The sequence below is a fragment of the Nyctereutes procyonoides genome, unplaced genomic scaffold, assembly GCF_905146905.1.
Source record: "Nyctereutes procyonoides isolate TBG_1078 unplaced genomic scaffold, NYPRO_anot_genome, whole genome shotgun sequence".
In the NCBI taxonomy this organism is placed as follows: domain Eukaryota; kingdom Metazoa; phylum Chordata; class Mammalia; order Carnivora; family Canidae; genus Nyctereutes; species Nyctereutes procyonoides.
The window spans coordinates 37,229,194-37,252,234 of record NW_026575044.1 but is presented as its reverse complement, the minus strand read 5'-3'; the positions used below and the strand labels follow the sequence as shown (position 1 = coordinate 37,252,234).

General features: G+C 39.1%; 1 protein-coding gene across 1 annotated transcript in view; it reads left to right on the top strand.

Annotated features, from left to right (window-relative positions):
• TTC39C (tetratricopeptide repeat domain 39C) overlaps positions 1–23,041 on the top strand; it is a 110,080-nt gene that overhangs the window by 70,438 nt on the left and 16,601 nt on the right. The window contains exon 7 of the mRNA XM_055324096.1: positions 22,918–23,011. Within this exon, the coding sequence (XP_055180071.1) occupies positions 22,918–23,011 (94 nt within the window). The remainder of the gene's footprint in view (positions 1–22,917; positions 23,012–23,041) is intronic.

Here is a 23,041-nt window from a genome sequence, read left to right as displayed (position 1 = left end):
GAGGATGAGCTTTCCCTTGCCTACATTAGCCCAGTCCTAAGGGCAGGGGTCAAATGCACAATCTATTGTTAGGTGTCCTTGATAACAATATTGCTAAACCAATTCTGCTAGTCAGCAGCATTAATGCTGAGTAACAAGTAATGATACGTGGATTGTCACAGCATGTCCTCTTGCGTGCTACAGGTGACAAGGAAGTCCTCTCTTTTATTTTTTTATTTTTTATTAATTTTTTTAAAAATTTATTTATGATAGTCACACAGAGAGAGAGAGAGGCAGAGACATAGGCAGAGGGAGAAGCAGGCTCCATGCACCAGGAGCCCGACGTGGGATTCGATCCCGGGTCTCCAGGATCGCGCCCTGGGCCAAAGGCAGGCGCTAAACCGCTGCACCACCCAGGGATCCCAGGCCTCTCCTTTTAAAACATCTACATAATAGTTTAAGCTGTTAAGCAACTTCTTTTTTTTAATTTTTTTTAATTTTTATTTATTTATGATAGAGAGAGAGAGAGAGAGAGAGAGAGAGAGAGGCAGAGACACAGGCAGAGGGAGAAGCAGGCTCCATGCACTGGGAGCCCGATGTGGGATTCGATCCTGGGTCTCCAGGATCGCGCCCTGGGCCAAAGGCAGGCGCCAAACCGCTGCACCACCCAGAGATCCCTATTAAGCAACTTCATAAAAATAACCCAGTGATACTTAAATTCTAAGCTGTTTTACTTCAAATTATTTTGTGATTTTTAATAGACACATGAGACTTCATACAATTTCATTTACAAATCTGCTTACGTGTTTTAACAGGTTTTTTTTTTTTAAGATTTTATTTATTTATTTGAGAGAGAGAGTACTAGTTGTGGGGAGGGGCACAGAGAGAGGGAGAAGCAAACTCCCTGCTGAGTAGGGAGCCCAGTGACAACAACGGTGCAGAGCTTGATCCCAAGACCCTGAGATCATGACCTGAGCTGAAGGCAGATGCTTGACTGATTGAGCCACCCAGGTGTCCCTTAACATTGTTTTTTAAGTAAGTAACTGGATGCAGACTATTTAGGTATGTTACGTTAATAATTTCATATTTCCTTGTTGGGAAGTTGTTGGGATATTTGGTTATTGTTATTTCTCTCTTATTTCCCAATATTTCACTGTGATTGTAAATGCTTCAATAAGTAACATATTTTTCTCTTTTTTCTTTTCTTTTTCTTTTCTTTTTCTTTTTCTTTTTCTTTTCTTTTCTTTTCTTTCTTTTCTTTTCTTTTCTTTTCTTTTCTTTTCTTTTCTTTCTTTTCTTTTCTTTTCTTTTCTTTTCTTTTCTTTTCTTTTCTTTTCTTTCTTTTCTTTTCTTTCTTTCTTTTCGGTTTTAGCTCCAGTGGTGTCATTATTAGAATAAAAAATATGAATAGGGCCGCCCTAGTGGCACAGCAGTTTAGCGCCGCCTGCAGCCCAGGGTGTGATCCTGGAGACCAGGGATCGAGTCCCATGTCGGGCTCCCAGCATGGAGCTTGCTTCTCCCTCTGCCTGTGTTCTCTCTCTCTGTGTCTCTCGTGAATAAATAAAATCTTAAAAATAAAAAAAGGAAGGTTGCATGTGGCATAACCTCCACCGCCATCCTTAAAAAAAAAAAAGTATGAACAGTTCCATAGCTCTTGCTACATAAGAGATAATATTCTGGCCCACTATTTCTTGAGTATAATCATTGTTTTTGTACAGAGTCTCAGCAGCATGTACTGCTGCAGAGCTTTCTTTTTATTTTATTTCCATAATGATGCAAATTAAGGCAGTTTAAAAATAGTTCTTAAAATATTACTGATAGGACATCCCATGTTCATGTATCAGAAGACTTACTATTGCTAGGATGGCAGTACTCCTTTAACTGAGCTACCAGATTCAGTACAATCCCTCTCAAAATCATAGCTTGCTGTTTTGCAAAATTGACAAATTGATACTAAACCTAAGGGAACTAGAACAGCCAAAATGATCTTGAAAAGGAAGAACAAAGTTGGAACATTCATACTTCTAATCTCAAAACTTAATCAAGACAGTGTGGTATTGTAGTAAGAATAGACCTACAGATCAAAGAGAACCAAGAAATAAACCTTTACATTTATGGATCAACTGATTTTTGACAAAAGTAAATCGATAGGCAAAGAACAGTCTTTTTAACAGATGGTGCTGGGTCAACTGAATTTCCACATGCAGATAAATGAAGTTGGACTCCTACCTCATACCATACGTAAGAATGAATGCATATGGAACATAGACCAAAATGTAGCAGGTAAAAACCACAAAACTCTTGGGTTAGGCGGTATCTTCTTAGACATAACCTCAAAAACACAACAACAAAAGGAAAACAGGTAAATTAAACTATGTCAAAATTAAACACTTTTGTGCTTCAAAAAATATCAAGAAAGTAAATAGCCCATGGAATGGGAGAAAATATTTGCAAGTTATAGATAAGACAAGGGACTGATATCCAGGATATGTAAAGAACTGTAACAACTCAATTAAGAGACCCAATTAAAAAAAAGTAGGCAGGGATCCCTGGGTGGTGCAGCGGTTTGGCGCCTGCCTTTGGCCCAGGGCGCGATCCTGGAGACCTGGGATCGAATCCCACGTCGGGCTCCCGGTGCATGGAGCCTGCTTCTCCCTCTGTCTATGTCTCTGCCTCTCTCTCTCTCTCTCTCTCTGTGACTATCATAAAAAAAAAAAAAAAAAAAAAAAAAAAAAAAAGTAGGCAAGTGCTCTGAAGCGACCTTTCCCCAGAGGAAATAGACAAATGACCAATAAACACATCAAAAGATGCTCAGCATCATAAGTCATTATGAAGAAATGGAAATAAGAACCAAGTGAGGGCATTCCGGGTGGCTCAGCGGTTTAGCGCCGCCTTCAGACCCGGGGGTGATCCTGGAGACCGAGGATCGAGTCCCACATCAGGCTCCCTGCACGGAGCCTGCTTCTCCCTCTGCCTGTGTCTCTGCCTCTCTCTCTCTCTCTGTGTCTCTCATGAATAAATAAATAAAATCTTAAAAAAAAAAAAAAGAACCAAGTAAGATGCTATTTCATATCTGCCAGGCTGCCTATAATAATAAAGACAGCTGGGGCACCTCAGTGGCTCAGTGGTTAAGCATCTGCCTTTGTCTCAGGTCATGATATCAGGGTCCTGGGATTGAGCCCAGCATTGAGCTCCCTGCTCAACAAGGAGCCTCCTCCTCCCTCGCTCGCTCTCTCTACGCCCCCTACCCATGCTCTCTCTCACTTTGCTCTCTCAAATAAAACCTTTTTTAAAAAAATAAAAAATAAACAGGACAGCCAATAACAAGTGCAGGCAAGCATGTTCTTAGAGAAATTGGAAACCTCATTCATTGCTGGTGGGAACGTAAAATGGTACAGCCACTTGGGAAAAGCTTGGCAGTTCCTCAAAATACTAAACATAGATTTACCATATGACCCACAAGTCCCATTCTTAGGAATACATCCAAGAGAAATGAAAACATATGTCCATATTATTATTCATAGAGCAGAGTGGAAACAACTCAAATGTCTATCAGTTGAATGGATAAACAAAATGTGCATCCATACAATGAATAATTGCATCATTCAGCAATAAAAAGAAATGAAGTCCTGATTTATGCTACTGCATGCGTGAACCTAGAAAGCATGTTAAGTGAAAAAAGCCAACCACAAAAGAGCAAATATTGTATGATTCCATTTATATGAAATTTCTAGAACAGGCAAATCTACAGAGGGATTTAGTTGATTATTGCTTACTGGGGGCGGGGGATGAGTTAGAATAGAATAACTGTTAGTGGTGCAGGGTTTCTTGTTGGGATGATAAAAATTTGACACTTAGATTATGGTAATCTGTACTAAATTAAACTCTGTACTAAATTAAATATCATTGAATTGTATCCTTTAAGTGAGTGAACTTTATGATACTTGAATTCTGTCTCATAGATGTTTAAAAAAAAGTTACTGAGGATATTTTCTGTATGAATATAATACTGCCCCTTTTTTCCTTTGGATATAAATTTTTTTAAATATATTTTTTAAAGATTTTATTTATTCATGAGAGAGAGAGAGAGAGAGAGAGAGAGAGAGAGAGAGAGAGAGGCAGAGACACAGGCAGAGGGAGAAGCAGGCTCCATGCAGGGAGCCTGACGTGGGGACTCATTCCCGGGTCTCCAGGATCACGTCCTGGGCTGAAGGCAGCACCAAACTGCAGAGCCACCTGGGCTGCCCTGGATATAAACTGTTGATGCAACTGAATGTGACTTCTCAGTAAAAAAGTATTTTCCTTGTATATTTGCTCAAATTAATGTATAATATAATCACAGGGGGTACTTATATATTTCCCCTCTTCTAATACCTTCATTTGATAACTATTATTACATTGTGTTGTGAAAATAACATTCAAACATGTATACATTTTTGTTATAACAGACTTCATTTCTTCAGAAACTTATCTTCTGCCTAAATGGGGATACACAGACAATTGTTTTCTTCTAGATTGTACACTGATGTTTTATTTATTTTTTTATAGGGTGTACACTGATGTTTTTTTTTTTTTTTTTAAATCTTTTTTTTTTTTTAATTTTTATTTATTTATGATAGTCACACACAGAGAGAGAGAGAGAGAGGCAGAGACATAGGCAGAGGGAGAAGCAGGCTCCATGCACCGGGAGCCCGACGTGGGATTTGATCCCAGGTCTCCAGGATCGCGCCCTGAGTCAAAGGCAGGCGCTAAACCACTGCGCCACCCAGGGATCCCTACACTGATGTTTTAAAAACTCTTATTATATTCTCATATCTATTTGCATGTGTGAGATAAAGATATGGTTTAATTCTTATACCTGCTGTAATTCAAGAATATTAACACTTTTGTTTTTCCTTCTATTACTGAATCAAATCCCTTAAGACAGATACAATCCACTTTTTTCTTGTTAAATTTTTTTGCTTTCTTCATTAATTTTTTTTCCATCTTAAGTGTACTCTTTAATCCCCATCCCCTTTTTCCCCCATCCTCCCACCAACATCCCCCCTGGTAACCATCACTTTATTCTCTATAGTTAAGAGTCTGTTTCTTGATTTGTCTTTTTTCTTTGTTCATTTTTTTCTTAAATTCCACATATGAGTGAAATCATATGGTATTTGTCTTTCTCTGACTTATTTCACTTAGTGTAATGTTCTCCACCTCTCTCCATATCATTGCAAATGGCAAGATTTCATTCTTTTGTACAACGGAAAACTACTCTAGTATGTGTATGTATGTATATATATGTGTGTGTGTATGTATATATACACACAAACACATGTACACGCATACCACGTTGTCTTTATCCATTCAGCTATTGGTTGACACTTGGGCTGCTTCCATAATTCAGCTATTGTAGATAATACTGCAATAAACACAAGGGTGCATGTATCCCTTTAAATTAGTGTTTTTGTATTTTGGGGTAAATACTATTATGATTTCTGGATTTTAGGGTAGTTATATTTTTATTTTTTTGAGAAACCTCCATACTGTTTTTCATAGTAGCTGCACCAGTTTGCATTCCCACCAACAGTGCATGAGAGTTCCTTTCATCCCCACATCCTCATCAGCACTTGTTGTTTCTTGTGTTTTGATTTTATCATTTTGACAGGTGTGAGGTGATATCTCATTGTAATTTTGATTTACATTTCCCTGTTGATGAGTGATGTTGAGCATCTTATCATGTGTCTGTCTGTTAGCCATCTGGATGTCTTTGGAGAAATGTCTGTTCTTCTTTCCATTTTTAATTAGATTATTTGTTTTGGGGGTGTTGAGTTTTATAAGTTCTTTATAGATTTTGGCAAATATGTCATTTTCAAATATCTTCTATTTTGTAGGTTGTATTTTAGTTTTGCTGATAGTTTCTTTTGCTGTGTGGAAGCTTTTTATTTGATGTTTCAATAGCTTATTTTAACTTATTTCCCTTGTCTCAGGAGACATACCTAGAAAAATGCTGCTATGGCTAGTGTCAGAGAAATTACTGCCTATGTTGTGTTCCTTTCAAGGACTTTTATGGTTTCAGGTCTCACATTTAGGTATCTAAGCCATTTTTAGTTTTTCTTTTATATGGTGAAAGACAGTAGTTCAGTTTCATTCTTTCACATGTGGCTGTACTGTTTCCCAACGCCATTTGATGAAGAGACTGTCTTTTTTCCCGTTGGATATTCTTTCCTGCTTTGTCAAAGATTGATTGACCATGTAATTGTGGGCGTATTTTCGTTCTATTCCTTTGATCTGTGTGTCTGTTTTTATGTCAGTACCATACTGTTTTAATTACTACTGCTTTATGATATAACTTGAAATCTGGAATTGTGATACCTCCGTTTTTTTTTTTTTCTTTCAAGTTCACTATTTGAGGTCTTCTGTTGTTCCATACAAATTTTAGGATTGTTTATTCTAATTCTGTGAAAAATACTGTTGCCGTTTTGATAGGGATTGCATTAAATGTGTAGGCTGCTTTGGACAGTACAGACATTTTAACAATATCTATTCTTCCAGCCCATGAGCATGGAATGTCTTTCTATTCTTTGTGTCATCTAGAATTTCTTTCATCAGTGTCTTAAACTTTTCAGAGTACAAGTTTTTCACCTCTTTGGTTAAGTTTATTCCTACGTATTTAATTGTATTTGGTGCAGTTGTAAATGGGATTGTTTTCTTAATTTCACTCTCTGCTGCTTCATTATTAGTGTATAGGAATGCAACAGATTACTGTACATTGGTTTTTGTGTCCTGTGATTTTGCTGAAATCATTTATCAGTTTGAGTAGCTTTTTAGTGGAGTCTTTAGGGTTTTCTACATATAGTATGTCATCTGCAAATAGTGAGCTTTTTACTTCTTTTTTTTTATTTTTATTTTATTTACGATAGTCATACAGAGAGAGAGAGAGAGAGAGAGGCAGAGACACAGGCAGAGGGAGAAGCAGGCTCCATGCACCGGGAGCCCGACGTGGGATTCGATCCCGGGTCTCCAGGATCGCGCCCTGGGCCAAAGGCAGGCGCCAAACCGCTGCGCCACCCAGGGATCCCTTTTTACTTCTTCTTTACTGATTTGGATGCCTTTTGTTTCTTTTTGTTATCTGATTGCTGGGGCTAGGACTTCCAGCCACAAGTTGGAATAAAAGTGGGGAGAGTGGACATCCTTGTCTTGGTCCCGACTTTATGGGAAGAGCTCTTATGGGAAGGGCTCTCAGTTTTTCACCACTGACTATGATGTTGGCTGTGGGTTTTTCATATGAGGCCTTTATTGTGTTGAGACATGTTCCCTGTAGACCTACTTTGTAGAGGGTTTTATCATGAATGGATGTTGTACTTTGTCAAATGCATCTGTTAAATGATCGTATGGTTTTTATTCTTTCTTTTATTGATGTGATGTATCACATTGATTGTTTTACAAATATTGAACCACCCTTGTATACTGGGAATAAATTCCACTTGATTGTGCTATATGATTTTTTTAAAATATCTTGTTGGATTCTATTAGCTAATATTTTGTTGAGGATTTTGGCATCTGTAGTTCTCTTTTTTTGTGGTGACTTCATCTGGTTTTGTTATCAGAGTAATACCTCATAGAATAAATTTGAAGGTTTTCCTTCCTCTTGTATTTTTTGAAATAGTTTGAGAAGAATAGTACTAACTGTTCTTTAAATGTTTGGTGGGAATTGCCCGTGAAGCCATCTGATCTTGGACTTTTGTGTTTTGGGAGTTTTTTGATTATTAATTCATTTCATTGCTGGGGATTGGTCTGTTCAAATTTTCTACTTCTTTCTGCTTTAGTTTTGGTAGGTTATGTGTTTCTAGGAATTGATCCATTTCTTCTGTAGTCCAATTTATTGGCACATAGATTTTCATAGTATTCTGTTAGATTTATTTGTATTTCTGTGGTGTTGGTTTTTTATTCTTCTTTCATTAGTGATTTTATTTATTTTTTATTTATTTTTTATTTTTTTAATGAGTGTGGCTAGAGGTTTAGCAATTTTGTTGATTTTTTTCCCCCCTCCAAAGAACCAGCTCCTGGTTTCATTGATCCATTCTACTGGCTTTTTAAGCTTCTATATCCTTTATTTCTGCTCTAACCTTTATTATTTCCTTCCTTTTGTTGAGTTTGGATTCTTTTTTCTAGCTCCTTTAGGTGTGAGATTAGGTTGTTTGAGATTTTTCTTGCTTTTTGAGGTAGGCCTGTATTGCTATAAACTTCTTAGAACCATTTTTGCGCATCTCAAAGATTTTGAACCATTGTATTTTCATTTGTTTCTATTTGATTCTTGATTTATTCTTTGAATCCTTGGTTGATCCATTCATTGTTTAATAGCATGTTATTTAAATTCCATGTATTTGTGCTCTTTCTAGATTTTTTTTCTCATGGTTGATTTCTAGTTTCATAGTGTGTTCAGAAAAGGTTCAGATGGCATCTATTTTTGAGATGTCTTTATATTCTGCCTTTTATAGATTTTTTTTATAGATGTTTTTAAATAAATGTTCTTTAGCTTTGATAATTGTGATTTTATAATCCTCTGAATAACATATCACTACTGCCTTTAAAAATACCTACTTAGGGGATCCCTGGGTGGCGCAGTGGTTTAGCGCCTGCCTTTGGCCCAGGGCGCGATCCTGGAGACCCAGGATTGAATCCCACATCGGGCTCCCGGTGCATGGAGCTTGCTTCTCCCTCTCTGCCTGTGTCTCTGCCTCTCTCTCTCTCTCTCTCTCTCTCTCTCTCTCTCTCTCTCTCTCTGTGACTATCATAAAAAAAAATACCTACTTAGTGGGGTGCCTGGGTGGCTCAGTTAATTAAATGTATGACTTGATCTTAGCTTAGGTCTTCATCTCAGGGTTGTGAGATTGAGCCCTGCATCAGGCTCTGCATTCAGTGGGGAATCTGCTTGTGGTTTCTTTCTCTCTCCCCCCAAAAAAATCTTTAAAAAACCCAAAAATACCTATTTAGTATTTTTATCCACTTTTCTCATATATATGTATATATATACTAAATTATTAGTTTGTCAGTTTATATTATAGGGAAATTTAATTGATATTATATATAGAATATTTCTTATTCATTTCTAAGGATATCTGCTAATTTAGACATGTCCTTGTATTTCTATTAGACTTTATAATTATTTTGTGTGTACATCTGTCCTGTCCTGTCTATAGTAAACAACATAAGTATTTGCACGTGTACATAGTTATTTTGGAATTAAGGAGGAACTAGAAGTCAGGCCTTATTTCTTAATCCAATGTTCTTTAGCCTTTATTTGCTCATAAATTTTATATATATATACACACACACATATGTATTATGTAATGTTATTTTTGGACAGTATGTTTTATATATAATTTATTAGCAAATAATATGTATTTAAATGTGAATATAAATGTAAATATAAATATCCAAGGAGGCTTATTCTTACTGGGCTTTAAAAATCTGTTATTTTTTAAGAATGAGTTGATTAATAGAGTATCTTTTTTACATTTTGGAGAAGCAGGTCCCTTAAAGTAATGAAACTATCACTAAACATTTAACATATTTTTCTGTTCCTCATCAAGTACCCATTTGGAATCAATTTTTAATAGCATTTATTCAATAATGCTTTAATATTAAAAATTATATGCATTTTCATTTTCTATTGCACTTTTTAAATTTCCACGTATTACTTAATATGCCAGTACTGGAGCACCTGGGTGGCTCAGCAAGTTAAATGTCTGACTCTTGATCTCACCTCAGATCTTGACCTCAAGGTTGTGAGTTCAAGCCCTGCATTGGGCTCCATGCTGGGTGTGGAGCCTCCTTAAAAAAAAAAAAAAAAAAAAGCCAATACTATTAATGTGTAAAAGTATGGTGTTACTTTTTACTTGTGGTATTTTTTGTGCTACTTTATTTGTAGTATTTTATAAGTTTGTGTTTATTTTATGTTTGGGCTTTGAGGTTACACTGGCTTTTATTTTTATTTTATTTTATTTTATTTTATTTTTACCCTGGCTTTTAGATGTGATTTTTTTTTTATCAGTTTTTTACCTCCATTTTATTTCTAGTTTTCTTTAATTTAGCTTGTTTTAAAATTCATTTTTAAAAAACTTTATACTCCTCTTTTTAAAATTTTTTTTAAAGATTTTTATTTGACAGAGAAAGAGCAAAGGTAGGAGGAGGAGCAGAGGAAGAGGGAGAGACAGACTACCCACTGAGCAGGGAGTTGAAGTGGGGCCCAGTCTGGATTCTGGGACTCCAGGATCACTACCTGAGCCAAAGGTAGACACTTAGCTGAGCTGGCCCAGTGCCCATATATACTTCTTTTAATAGTGAAACATTAGTGTTCTAATATAGATAGGGATTATATTGTATTCTTTGAAACTTAGCTTGCGTTTTGTTTTACGTGAAAGGGCTTGGGGACTAATAATATTGTGCTGTCATAAGAAATATGTTTGGTCTTTGTCCCTAGTTCCTGGCACAGAGCTCTAAAACCTTGGAATTTCCTGAGAGGTGATAGAAGAGTGTGTTGTTACTCATAAGAAGCTCTTTTTAACTTTACCCTGGGTTTGTATTAATGCGCTGACTGGTAGCTCCTAGGTAGCTGCGGGATGGGGGCTGGTTGGTATGATTGAGTTAGTTACCTAGAGAAATGATGTAATCAATCAAACTTAACTAGTGGATCCTTCATTAAAATCCTTACATGATGGGGTTCAGAAAGCTTCCAGATAGGTTAAACATCCATATGCTGGGAGAGTGGCACATCCCAAACTCCAAGGGACAGAAGTTTCTATGCTCAGGACCCTTTTGGAACTTGTCCTATGTATCTCTTCCTTTGGCTGTTCACGTGTATCCTTTATAAAATCCTTAATAATGAGCCAGTAATAAGTAAAGTGTTTGCCTGAATCCTGTAAGACTGAGACCCTAACTGAAGAGGACTCCACTCACTTCAAGTAGTTAGTATTAGAATTGTATTAAATTGGAGGACCCCCAGTTGATGTCAGGAGAGAATTGGGGGATTCCTTGCTGTGGAAAACCCACACAACTGGTGTCAGCAGTGTTGTGAGTAGCAGAAACAGCTTTCCTTTAGGCTGCCTGAAGGTTTAGGGCTATAAAGTGTTCATTGGCCAGTGTCCTTTGTTGTTACGATTGATCTCATATATTATGTAAATTGTCTGGTAGGTTTGTTTGAGTCTCTGTGTGGCCCTCATCCTCTGCCTGGCCGTAGCTCCAGAGCTAAGGGAACCTAGGGCTTAATTTTGCTTTTAAGATTCAGTGATGTGGTAAACTGGGAAGCCTGTGCTGATCATGGAGCTCTGAATGAGTGCTAGTCATCATTGGCTTGGATGATGACAGGGCTGCCATTAAGCCTGCAGAGCTGTGGGGACAGTCTCCTGCATGGGAAGAGCCTTACTGCATAGCAGGCAGGCAGCAAGCAGATGGAGATGTGGCCAGGCTTTGAAACATAAACACGGGCCTACTGGAAGGAAAGGCATGCTTAGCTCACTGATGGTGCCACTTTCATAGCTGGGAAAGACAACACAGAAGTGAAGGGTGATGCCCATACTAATACCCAGGTGCCTCAAGGTCAGGCTGTTGAAGCGTATGTGGGAGTTTGAAGGTAGAGATGAGAGCATGGGGAATTAGCCTGCCTTCAAACCCAAAGCCTAGAAGAGGCTACGTACTGTGGGTTTCAAGCTCAGTGGGGCTGGAACGTGTGGTGGAGAGAAGCGGGTGGAACAGGAGTGACTTAGGGAAACGAGATCATTTGATTTTGTTTCTCAACCCAAATCTCCTTTCTCATAGAGGAGTTCCTTGTTCATATTTAATTGTGTATGTGATCCATGTGCATTGTTTTCCTTTGCCTTTCAGGATTGTGTATATTCTTGTTTTCATTTCTGCCTACCTGTTTTTGAATAGATTTTTCTTTAAATCCGATTGAAAGGATTTAAATCCGGTCGAAAGAGGAGTTTAATGTTTTACTTGTTTATCTCCTATTTTAAACATGGGTTTGCGTATCCACACAGTGTTCCAGTCCTTTGTCCCTCACTCTTGATGTCAAGGAGAATACGGTAAACTCCTCCTGGAGAGGTGACATAGTCTGGTTTTAGGAAAGAGTATGGCTCACTTTAACCTACCCCTAGTCCAGAGCTCATGTATGAAATTTTATATTTTTTCATAGCATCATATTGAACTCTCCTGTTTGTCTTTATAATTTTGGACTCAATGCATAGGCACACGGAATTCTTGATGAATCTGTGCCTGGCTTTGGTGATGGTCTTCGTTTCTCCACGGTGTCTGATAGAGAGCTTGTTAGCTTTGGGACTCTGTTGTCCTGTGCTTTTGAGATGTAGTACTGTAGAAAGAGCACTGAACTAAGTCTGAAGATCTGGTTTGGCTCTGCCATAAACAAAGACATAGTTTCAGGACGCCTGGGTGGCTCAGCGGTTGAGCATCTGCCTTTGGCTCAGGCCATGATCCCGGGGACCTGGGATCGAGTCCCACATCAGGCTCCCCTCAGGGAGCCTGCTTCTCCCTCTGCCTGTGTCTCTGCCGCTCTCTCTCTCTCTCTCTCTCTCTCTCTTGTGAATAAATATATAAAATCTTAAAAAAAAAGAAAAAAAAGATGTTATCTCCTTCCAAATGGCTGCTCATAGGCCAGACAACATGAAGGAGCTATAAGGTCTCAGTCAAGGGAGTCAGCATTCCCTGTCACTGTTTCTTCCCTTGGAAAATTCATTTTTCCAAAGCATCTCCCCTGGAGTCCTGATTTGAGGGATTAGTTTGGACACGTTCCATGAAAAGAGGTGCCATGTCAGGCAAATCCAGATATACCAAGACTGCTCAGAGATTTTAGTTTTGCACTGTGAGGGAGCTAGAGTATGCAGGTATGTTGTCCACGTTTATCCAGTTTGTTTGACCTAGAAAATTCATTTTTATACAGTAGCCTATGAGACCCGAAAGGTTTAGTGGAATCCACTTTGAGAAACACTAGACTACATAATTTGAAGGTCCCCCCCCCCCAGCTTTCAAATTTTATAATTCTTTGGATATACTAAAAGCTGCTTAGTTATATATTTTATTTTACTTTTTAAAAAGATTTTATAATATAATATATAGAGAGAATGAGCGGTGTGGGTGAGGAGCAGAAAGAGAAGCAGACTTCCATCTGAGCAGGGAGCCCAACATGGGGCTTGATTCTCAGACCTGATCAAGATCATGACCTGAGCTGAAAGCAGTTGCTTAACCAATTGAGCCACCCAGGTGCACCTTAATCGAATAAATTAAAAGGATGGGTTTTCTGATGTTAAATGTATCTCAACAGAACTGTCATAAAAATGTTTTTATGGTTCTTTAATCTTCAAAATGAAGTACCTGGGATTGCTTCAGCTTTTTACAACTTGTCTTTAATTCCTCTTTGTGGGGGGAAAATATATAGGAAGCTTGCCCATTTGCCATCCTTTATAGAGAATGCGATTCAGTTATAGGAAAACTCAGTTGCTTTCCTGACTACGGCTTCTGTTCCTCTCATGCCAATCTCTGTGGATAGTGGATCTTCTCCATTGATTTTCTTGGTGTATCTGTTTATCCTGAATTGCCTTTTGAGTAGTGTGACTTTCTGTAGATTAGTGTATTTCCATGGTCTTCATTTTTCTGAGGTAATTCTTTGCATTATCTTCTACACTGTTAATTTTAGTTCTTTTTTTTTTTTTAAAGATTTTATTTATTTATTCATGAGAGACACAGAGAAAGAGGCAGAGACACAGGCAGAGGGAGAAGCAGGCTCCATGCAGGGAGCCCAATGCGGGACTCGATCCTGGATCTCCAGGATCACACTTTGGGACTGAAGGTGGCACTAAACCGCTGAGCCACCCAGGCATCCCTAATTTTAGTTATTTGATACCATTGTTAATATACACACATTTCTTTTAAATTTACTGCTATTTTTCACATAAGTTCCCTGTCATTTTAAAAAGCAGCATGGTATAGTGTAGCTGACAAAGCATCAGACTCAGCTCAAAATGGACTCTTCCACTTCCTGACTGGCCAAGCTTTCTGAGCCTGTGTCCTTGTGTGTGAAAAGAGGACAGTGCCTCCCATGCCAGCCTTAGATAACATAATGTGGATATGGCACAGTGCTAGCACATGGTGCTTGGTCAGGGCTTTTCCTGTTTAGACAGAATTTTGTCTGGGTTGTAAATCCAGTATAAAGCACTTTCCATCACAGATTTTGGTGACGTCATGTGTGTAACTGTTGAGGGACCAAGGAAATGTTGTAACTGGTGCATTATTCAGTTTTACATTCATTAGAGCTGGATTTGGTTACATAACTCCTTTTCCAAGAGAATTGCTATCCATGTGGAGGTGCTGAAAATATAACTACCATATTCCATTTTTTTGTGCATAATCAGAGATTTGTTGCCTGTGATGTAAAGGCCTTCTGGAGGATGCCAAGAGGAGTAGAAAAAGCCCCTGCCCCTAAAGAAACTTACAATCTAATTATGAATAGCATTGTTGAATGCATGAAGGGTGATCACTCAGGGCAATAAAAGTGCCAAATGAACTGGCAGTGGTCATCATGGGTGGAGAGAACTGGGGACAGGGGGGATGGAGGAAATAGAAGCTGAGTGAGGGAAGAGCCACTTCCTCACCTTCTTCGACTTTGTTCAGTCACCTTCTCAAGGAGACCTTGTGTGACTGTGTATTGGATGTGTTGGCCTCACTCCTGCCACTGGTCCCCCTGACTCTTCACCACCCCTCCTCATTTCTGTCCAGAGACTCCTATTCACTGGACACATGGAGTAAAGTGCTTTACTTGTTGGCTCATTGTCTGTCTCTCCTCATTTGAATGAGAATGCAGGCTCCTCAAGGCAGGGACTTTGGGTCACTGCATATCTCAAATGCCTTGACCAGTGCCTGGCTTCCAGACAGCAGGGTTTCAGAGTGAGTGTGACAGTGTGAGTGTGAATGTGTGTGTGTACACACACAAACCTTGAGTGAATACTCTGGCCTCTTGCCCTTTGCCTCCCTTGGTTGTGCTGTGATTCTAGTTCTATTTTGTTAGCCGCTGGATTTTTGTCAGAATGAGAGCAGCCATATTTATGGCATTTTGAAAAGTTCCCCTCATTATGCATAATTCGTAGATTCCGTGTGTGTAGTGGTATTAAAAGCTCCACCCTCCCCCATCAAGAACTGTGTAAACAGAACTCTAGGACCAAAACAACAAACAAAAGACCGATAGAATTGATAGTACATGGATCAAAATATTGGTGGAACTGACATAAAAATGAACTTCTATATTACAAAATATCATAAAGTTAAAAACATAAGGAATAAAGCTAGGATTAGCATCCTTAGCATAGAACTCTAACAAACCTGGAACATCACAAAAGGATAAACATACAAAAAGAAAAAGAGCCAAAACACCTAAACAGACAAGCCATAAGGCAAGATACACAAATAGTAGCATATGACCCTGATGATAGAATCAAAGAGATGCAAATTAAGGGTAAAAATAATTGGCAAATACTAAAAACATTCTCTGTTGGGAAAAGTTTTAGGTAAATAGGCCTCTTTTAAACTATTGGTACATATGTACATTGATAAAACCTTTGGGACAAGTAGTCTAGTATTTATACAAATTACATAGTTTGTATAGAGAGTAACTTAGATGTACTATATATGCACATAAATCAAACCTGCCCACATTCATAACCTGTGAGAAAAATGCAGGAGTAGATTCTGAGTGGGAGGGAGGAGGAGATACTATGATCTGCTGAGCTTAGGTCAGGTGCTCATATTCTTGCTGAGATCAGAAAGGTTTTTCCAGAGAAGCAGGACCTGTCCCATTCCTATCACATAGGAGAATGGCTCCCCAAAGAAAGGCCACCAGTTATATTGGATTTGGGCTTGCCTCAAAGACCTCATTTTAATGTAATTACCTCCTTAGAGATCTTATCTCTAAATATACTATGAGATACTAGGGATTAGGACCTCAACATATGAATTTTGGGGGACATAATTCAGCCCATATTTATGCCAACTGGTGTCTCCTCACAGGCACTTGGGGTATTCCTTTGTTTTCACATAGATGCCCCTGATACCCTACCGGGTGCAGGGCTAGCAAGTTCCCCCAGAGGTCTCAAAACGAAAGAGGCATGTGCCAATTTAAAATGGGCTTGAATCACATGGTTCGATCAGTGTAAAACACAGCAAGAAGCAAGGCGAAGAGGATAGCGTAGGTTAATGCTCTTAGGATGGTGTGCAGGGGCAGGCGGAAAGGCCACACTGAGTCCTGGGGTACAGTGTGTAATGTCTTGCTTGACTCTACACATCACTGGCCACAGCTAAAACGACCCTCAGGGGTTTTATTAGTGTTTCTTGGGTAGAGGACACATGGTGCCAGAATGTGTGTTACCAGTAGATGGTCAGATTAAGGCCACCTAACTACTAGCGTTTCATGTGTACTTAGTATTCTGAATATTGAGTGCTTTTTGTATATTTAGTCTCGTGTATATTTAGTACCTGGGTGCCTCGTGAATATTAGAGACCTCGTGGCACTTTTGTTCTCTGACACATGCACACAGGCTCTACTTGCAGAGTACGTATTGTATTCTTGACACATCTCAGGAACTCTGTGTCTAACAAACTCTGCATACTGGTTACTTAAAACCTCTTCAAAGGATGTGCTTATAACTTACAAACTTCTGTGTCTAACAGAGCTGGAAATTTTCAAGTGATTATTAGAGTGGTCTGTATGGGCATCACCCTCTCCTAGCAGCTGAGTCCACAGAACACTGTCATGTTCTTTGATTTGCTATCACAACAATGATCCTCTTTGGTGTTTAACAGCAGAATTGAGTGATACCAACATTATTTGAATGCCAGTGGAATGGCTCTGAGCTGAGACCTTTTTGTTTGTGAGCTGGAGCTGTCATTTGATGTTAAATGCGATTTGGAGGGAGCACAAAAGGAAACTGTTAGCTTGGGAAGTGGAATCTTGCCTTCAGATTGAGAGAAGTCTGGAACTTGATGTCCTTCTGGCACTAGAGTCTGGGTCAGGCCCCCAAAAGGACTTGGCCTTGTTTCCATTTCCACTTTTTTTTTTTTTTTTTTTTGCAATTCTAGAAAGGAAACCTTTGGCTTGGTAGCTGAATTCAGTGTATCTTCTCAGCTTGGTGTTGCTAGTGGGAATCTTCCAGTAGAACAGAATGTAACATTAGTAACCCCAATCTTACTGTGCTGACTCTGAAAATTATTCAGACTTTTTGTATTTTCATATTTGTACTTTGAAATCTTTACTTTCTAAAGGACTTGAAAGATATATTGGAGTGGAACTATTTTACATTTTTAAAATTGGAAAATGTGATTTGTGGTCACTTACAGATTTCCTTTCTTTTTGACCCCTGTCTCTTCAGGTATGTGTGTGTTTGGGTTAGGCAGGAATACACACTTCTATATTTGTGGTAGAACCTTAACTCAAACAGCTTTTAATTATGTCTCCAGGAAAGAATCTAGAATTTCTTCCAGTGGTCTAAAAACAATAGTGAGAAGCTCAATTGCTATTTATTGCAAATCTTTCTAAATGTTGGAAAACAATATTGTGATTTATTTCCCAGCAATACTAACAAGCGAGATAGACCTATTTTTAAAGACAATGTACCTTCCCTAAGAGCATTTTATGTGCATTAATTCATTTATTTCAATATCTCCTGAGATTTATAAATAAATTTATTTCCCAAGGTTCAAAATTTTGTTGGTTATGAAGTTGGCACTGAAATCTGGTACTGTTGACTAAAGTTTAATATTCTTTGTCATGTTGTATATCCATTAAAAGAAATTTAATAACAGTATTTTAAACATTTTAAGGATTTTATTTGAGAGAGAGCATGAGTGGGGAAAGGAGCATGGGGCTGGGGGGAAGGGACAAACAGATTCAGTGCTGAGCACAGAGCCTGATGCAGGGCTTGATGTCATCCCCCTTAGATTATGACCTGGGCTGAAACCAAGAGTTGGATGCTTAACTCACTGAGCTACCCAGGCACTCTGGTATTTTAAACATTTTAAATGAATTATTCAATTGAAAGGTATGGCTTTATAGTGAACCAGTGATTTACATAGTTCCAGAGCATAGAAAATATTAAATTATTTCCTACAAGTCTGCAAGTTCTGGCATTATCCTGATATCAACTTCTGGAGGAGAACACTGAACAAAAAATATAGGTCAACTTCATTCTGAGTATACAAAATCTAAATAAATACTAACAAGTCACATCCAACAATATATTTTTTAAGTGCCATATGATGATGACCTTAGTAGGGCTTATTTCAAAGAGGTGAGCATGGTTCGGCATGAGGAAATGTCTTTCTATTATAACCTGCATTAAGAAGGTAATTGATAAAACCATCACTAGGTATCCAAATGGCATTTATTGAAATCCACTTTGAAAACAAAACTATTAGCAAATTAGAAATAGAAAAGGAATTTCATTTGGTAAAGATGGCATCTACTTAAAAACGTGCTGCAAACTATACTTAATGGTGGAGCATTAGAACATCTTCATGAAAGACAGCAGGAATAAAGCAAGGGTGCATGTGGTTTGCTAATAGTATCTTAACTAATAGTTCTCACCAATTCAAGAAGTCTCTTGTAGAGGAAAAGACAACACTATCCATTATTTGCAAATGATTTGAATATTGTGCCCCAGAAATCCAAGAGGAAATGTTTTTAAAAACCATATGAGAGGGATCCCTGGGTGGCGCAGCGGTTTGGCGCCTGCCTTTGGCCCGGGGCGCGATCCTGGAGACCCGGGATCGAATCCCACGTCGGGCTCCCGGTGCATGGAGCCTGCTTCTCCCTCTGCCTGTGTCTCTGCCTCTCTCTCTCTCACTGTGTGCCTGTCATAAATAAAATGAAAAAAAAAAAAAAACATATGAGAATTCATGAGTAGAATGTGACATATGCAAAAATCAACTTCCAGAGTTTTCCTACACACTAGCAACATTCAGTCAAGGTAAAATGGAGGAACAAGTCTTGAGGATAGTTGCTGCAAATAAAGCACAGAGGAATATAGCTATCAAGAAAGGTGTCCTGAATGACTGAAAAAACACACTGTATCTCTGTAGTAATGGAGCAGTAGCTATACACTGTGCTGATTTTAATTTGGCAACAAATATGCTCCACTTAATTTGGCCAAGAATTGTGCTTGTGTTTCCCACGGCTTCCTCTGGAAGCAGATAATGCTTGCCGACATTATTTCCTCATTTTACCAGTGAGGAACCTGAGACCTCAGGTAGTTTCCGTGATACAGACTGTCTGTGCAATAATTCTCCAGGCAAAGGCTTTGATGATACTTGACCTCCAATTTTTGGATCCCTGGCTGTTTCATACTAGCCCGTTTCCTGTATTCTCTTCAGCTCAGCATATATGTAGTTCCTCCAAAACTTAAACTGTGAATCAGGTATCAAATTGAGGACAATTCTTCCTTCTCTGTTATGTTGTGGATATTATAATTTATAGCATAAAAATTCCTACTAGATCATTTTTATTTTAAATTACCTTGAAGAAGGGGCACCTGGGTGGCTCAATGGTTTAAGCGTCCGACTCTTGATTTCAGCTCAGGTCATGATCTCAGGGTTGTGAGATCCAGCCCTGAGTTGCACTAGTGCTGGGCATAGAACCTGCTTGATTCTCTCTCCCTCTCCCTCTATCCCTCCCCACCTCACTCCTGCTCACCCTCTTCATGCACATGCATTCTCTAAAAAAAATAATAATTAAATAAAAAATTATTTTGGTGAAAACGAAGGGGAAATCTATTTTCACTGTTTTAATGGCTAGTCATTGGAATTCTTTAATGAGTAATCAGGCTAGAACTGGAATTAACTTTGTAGTTATGCTTATTACTCTTGGGATAATATTGTTAGGCTCCATAATGATCTCCATCCCTTCTAGTTCCATCAGATGGCTTATAACAAACAGAAGGGGGGCAGTGGTACTTTCTTCACAGTTTTAATTTTGAAAGTAATCCCCTGTACTCACTTCCTAAGGCCATGAAATATATCATCGTAGACTTAGTGGCTTAAAACAGCAGACATGATTAATCTCATACAGCTCTGGAGGTCACAATTCCGGAATCTATTTCACTGGCTGAAATCAAAGTGATTGGGGGTGGAAGCTCTGGAGGTCTGGGAGGACAGTCCATTTCCTGCCTTTTGTGGGCTCTAGTGGCTCCTGGGCTTGAGGCTGCATCTCCAGTCTGTGACTCTGTGATCACACTGCCTCCTCTGTGTGTGTCAGCTCTCTCTCTCTCTGCCTCTTATCAGGACACTTGTGATTGCATTGAGGGCCCACCCAGATAATCCAGGATACTCTCCCCATCTCAAAGCCCTTAGTGTAATCATACCTGTATATGTTCTTCCTGAAGAAAGCATATTCTAGAGGCAATCAAAGCAGAGTGAATACTACCCTATTGCTAGCTTGTTGACCTTGACCAAACCACTTCACCTTTTTGAATTTTGGTTTCTCCATTTGAAAATGAAACTAATACATGCCAGCCTCAGATTCTTTTTGAAAGGGCTAAGAGAAACAGTGTTGATTGAATTGCTTGCTTTTTTTTTTTCTTTCCTAAACTTCCTTTTAAAATTCTGTTCTGATTTGTCTTTGTAGCTCAAGCCAGTACTACCTCAGGCACTTAGTAGTTGCCTCAGGCACTTAGTAGTTGCCCACTAATTAACATTCACAAGTAGTTTTTGGTCATTTGCAGGGCAGTGTGGCATTGCATTGTCATGCAGTGTACCTGCAGCTGGACACAGCTTGCAGATGATGGCTCATCCAGAAATATTCTGTGTGTGATCATTGAGCGTCAGGAAATTAGACCTTGGAGATACATGCAAAGAAGAACCCCTAGCACTATGGTTTCATGCAAATACACTAAGATGAGTGCATGTATGCTGCAGGGAAAGAACTGCTGATCTAGAAAGACAGTGCCACCTAACTTACTCTGCAACATGCTTGTGGGCATGTGTGCACACAGATACATAGCATACAAGATTGATTTTTGCATTAAAAAATTTTTTTTCACCTCTTTGGGACCTTGGTGGCGGTGTACTTATAGCCCAGTGTGAATGTCTGACAGGGTTGGGGCCTGTTCTCACATTCCCTCTACCTAGATGTTAACCTCCTTGAGAACAGGAATCACTGATGTGGATGGAGATGTGTGTCCTTAGCCTTTGTGGATGGTGATAGGGGATTCAACACTACAGTCCGAACCATTCTGGCAAAATGAAACATTACGATGGAGCAGCATGAACAGAGTTATTGATCCACCCAGGGCCTTGGTTAATGAGTTGTTTGGCTTACGGTGCTTTGGAATCACAGGCTGTCCTAAGGCTCTCCCTGACTCATCAGTGTGGCGTGTGGCACCAAGAGGCCTCCCACAATGACCATGCATCACTGAAGGAGCCAAGGAATGTGGTAGCCTTTCTTCTAGGTGCTTTCACCCCTGCCTGGCCATGTGGGCCAGAAGAGGCAGAAAGGGCACTGGCAAGGGGATGGCCAGGGAGCAACAGAGAGGGCACATAGGGAAGCCCAGGGAGGGCTGGGTGGAGCAGAGGGAGCTGAGTGCCAGCTGTGGGGGCAGGGCACAGTCCTGGACATGAATCATGGAGAGCAGGGTATATCTCATTTTTAGGGCATTTAGGATTTATATTTATTAACACCTATCATTGCTGTATTTAGGATTGAATTTGATGCTTTTTAGGTGCTCTGGCATAAAGTTGGCAGACTTTGAAAGGGGTCTTTGGTGGAAAGAAACATTAAATGTATTTAGTCAGAAGTAAGAACAGTCATTGGAGTGTCTGTTGGGATCTGGACAGTGCCAGATGAACGCAAGTCAGATGTGAGGGTTAGTAGAGGAGATGTGATGACCAGGAGCAACCAGACAATGCATTTTGGATACAGAATCCTACTGGTGACTGTAGGACAGAGAGAGAGTGGGTCACAGAGCAGAGAGCATGCTGAGGGCAGCCTAAAAGAGGCTTCACACAGTCACTCAGGACTGACCAGGGTCTTTCTGGCCTGGGGCAGGTCCAGACCCACCTCATTTCATTGTACTTCACTTTATTGCACTTTATAGACATTGAATTTTTTTTTTTTTTTTTTTTTTTTTTTTTTTACAAATTGAAGGTTTGTGGCAACCCTGTATTAAAAATCTGTTGGCAGCTTTTTTCCAACAGCATTTGCTCACTTCATGTCTCTGAGTCCCATTTTGGTAATCCTTACAGTATTTCAAACTTTTTCATTATTGTTATATTAGTGGTGATCTGTGATTGCAACTTGTTGAAAGCTCAGATGGTTAGCATTCTTGAACAATAAAGTTTTTTTTAAATTAAGGTATGTACACTGTTTTTTAGACACAATGCTATTGCACACTTAATAGACTATAGGATAGTATAAGCATAACTTTTGTATGCACTGGAAAACCAGAAAATTCCTCTGACTTGCTTTATTGCAATATTCACTTATTGTTGTGTGGAACTGAAGCTGTGGTTATCTCCGAGGTACGCCTGTTGTATACACCAGAGGGTGAATTATAGTCCCTGTCCGTATAGAACCTATTTGGTAACAAGGGGCTGGATTTGCAATTACGGTTACAGTTGAGCAAAAGTCCTGTGGCACAAGTCTGAAGTGTGTGCTCTAGGAGGTGAATGGGAACTAAGCCCTCACTGGAGGAATTTCCTACCAGAGCAAAAGAAGTGCTCTGTGCTGCGGTTCATCTCACAACTGAGGTGAATTGGAATGTTCCAGAAATTTTGATATCATACTCTTCTGTGCTGTTTAATCTGTTTAAATAACTGTTAAGGAAGAAGAGGCTTTGGAATTAGGATGATGGTAATGTTAATGACAGATTTTAGCCAGTAACTCTATTTTCATTTTTTCTTTAGTGTCAAATCAACAGTGCCTTGACTTCTTTCCATACGGCTTTGGAACTTGCGATAGATCAGAGAGAAATCCAACATGTCTGTCTGTATGAAATTGGTAAATATGAAATGTCTGTCTAGCTTCTTG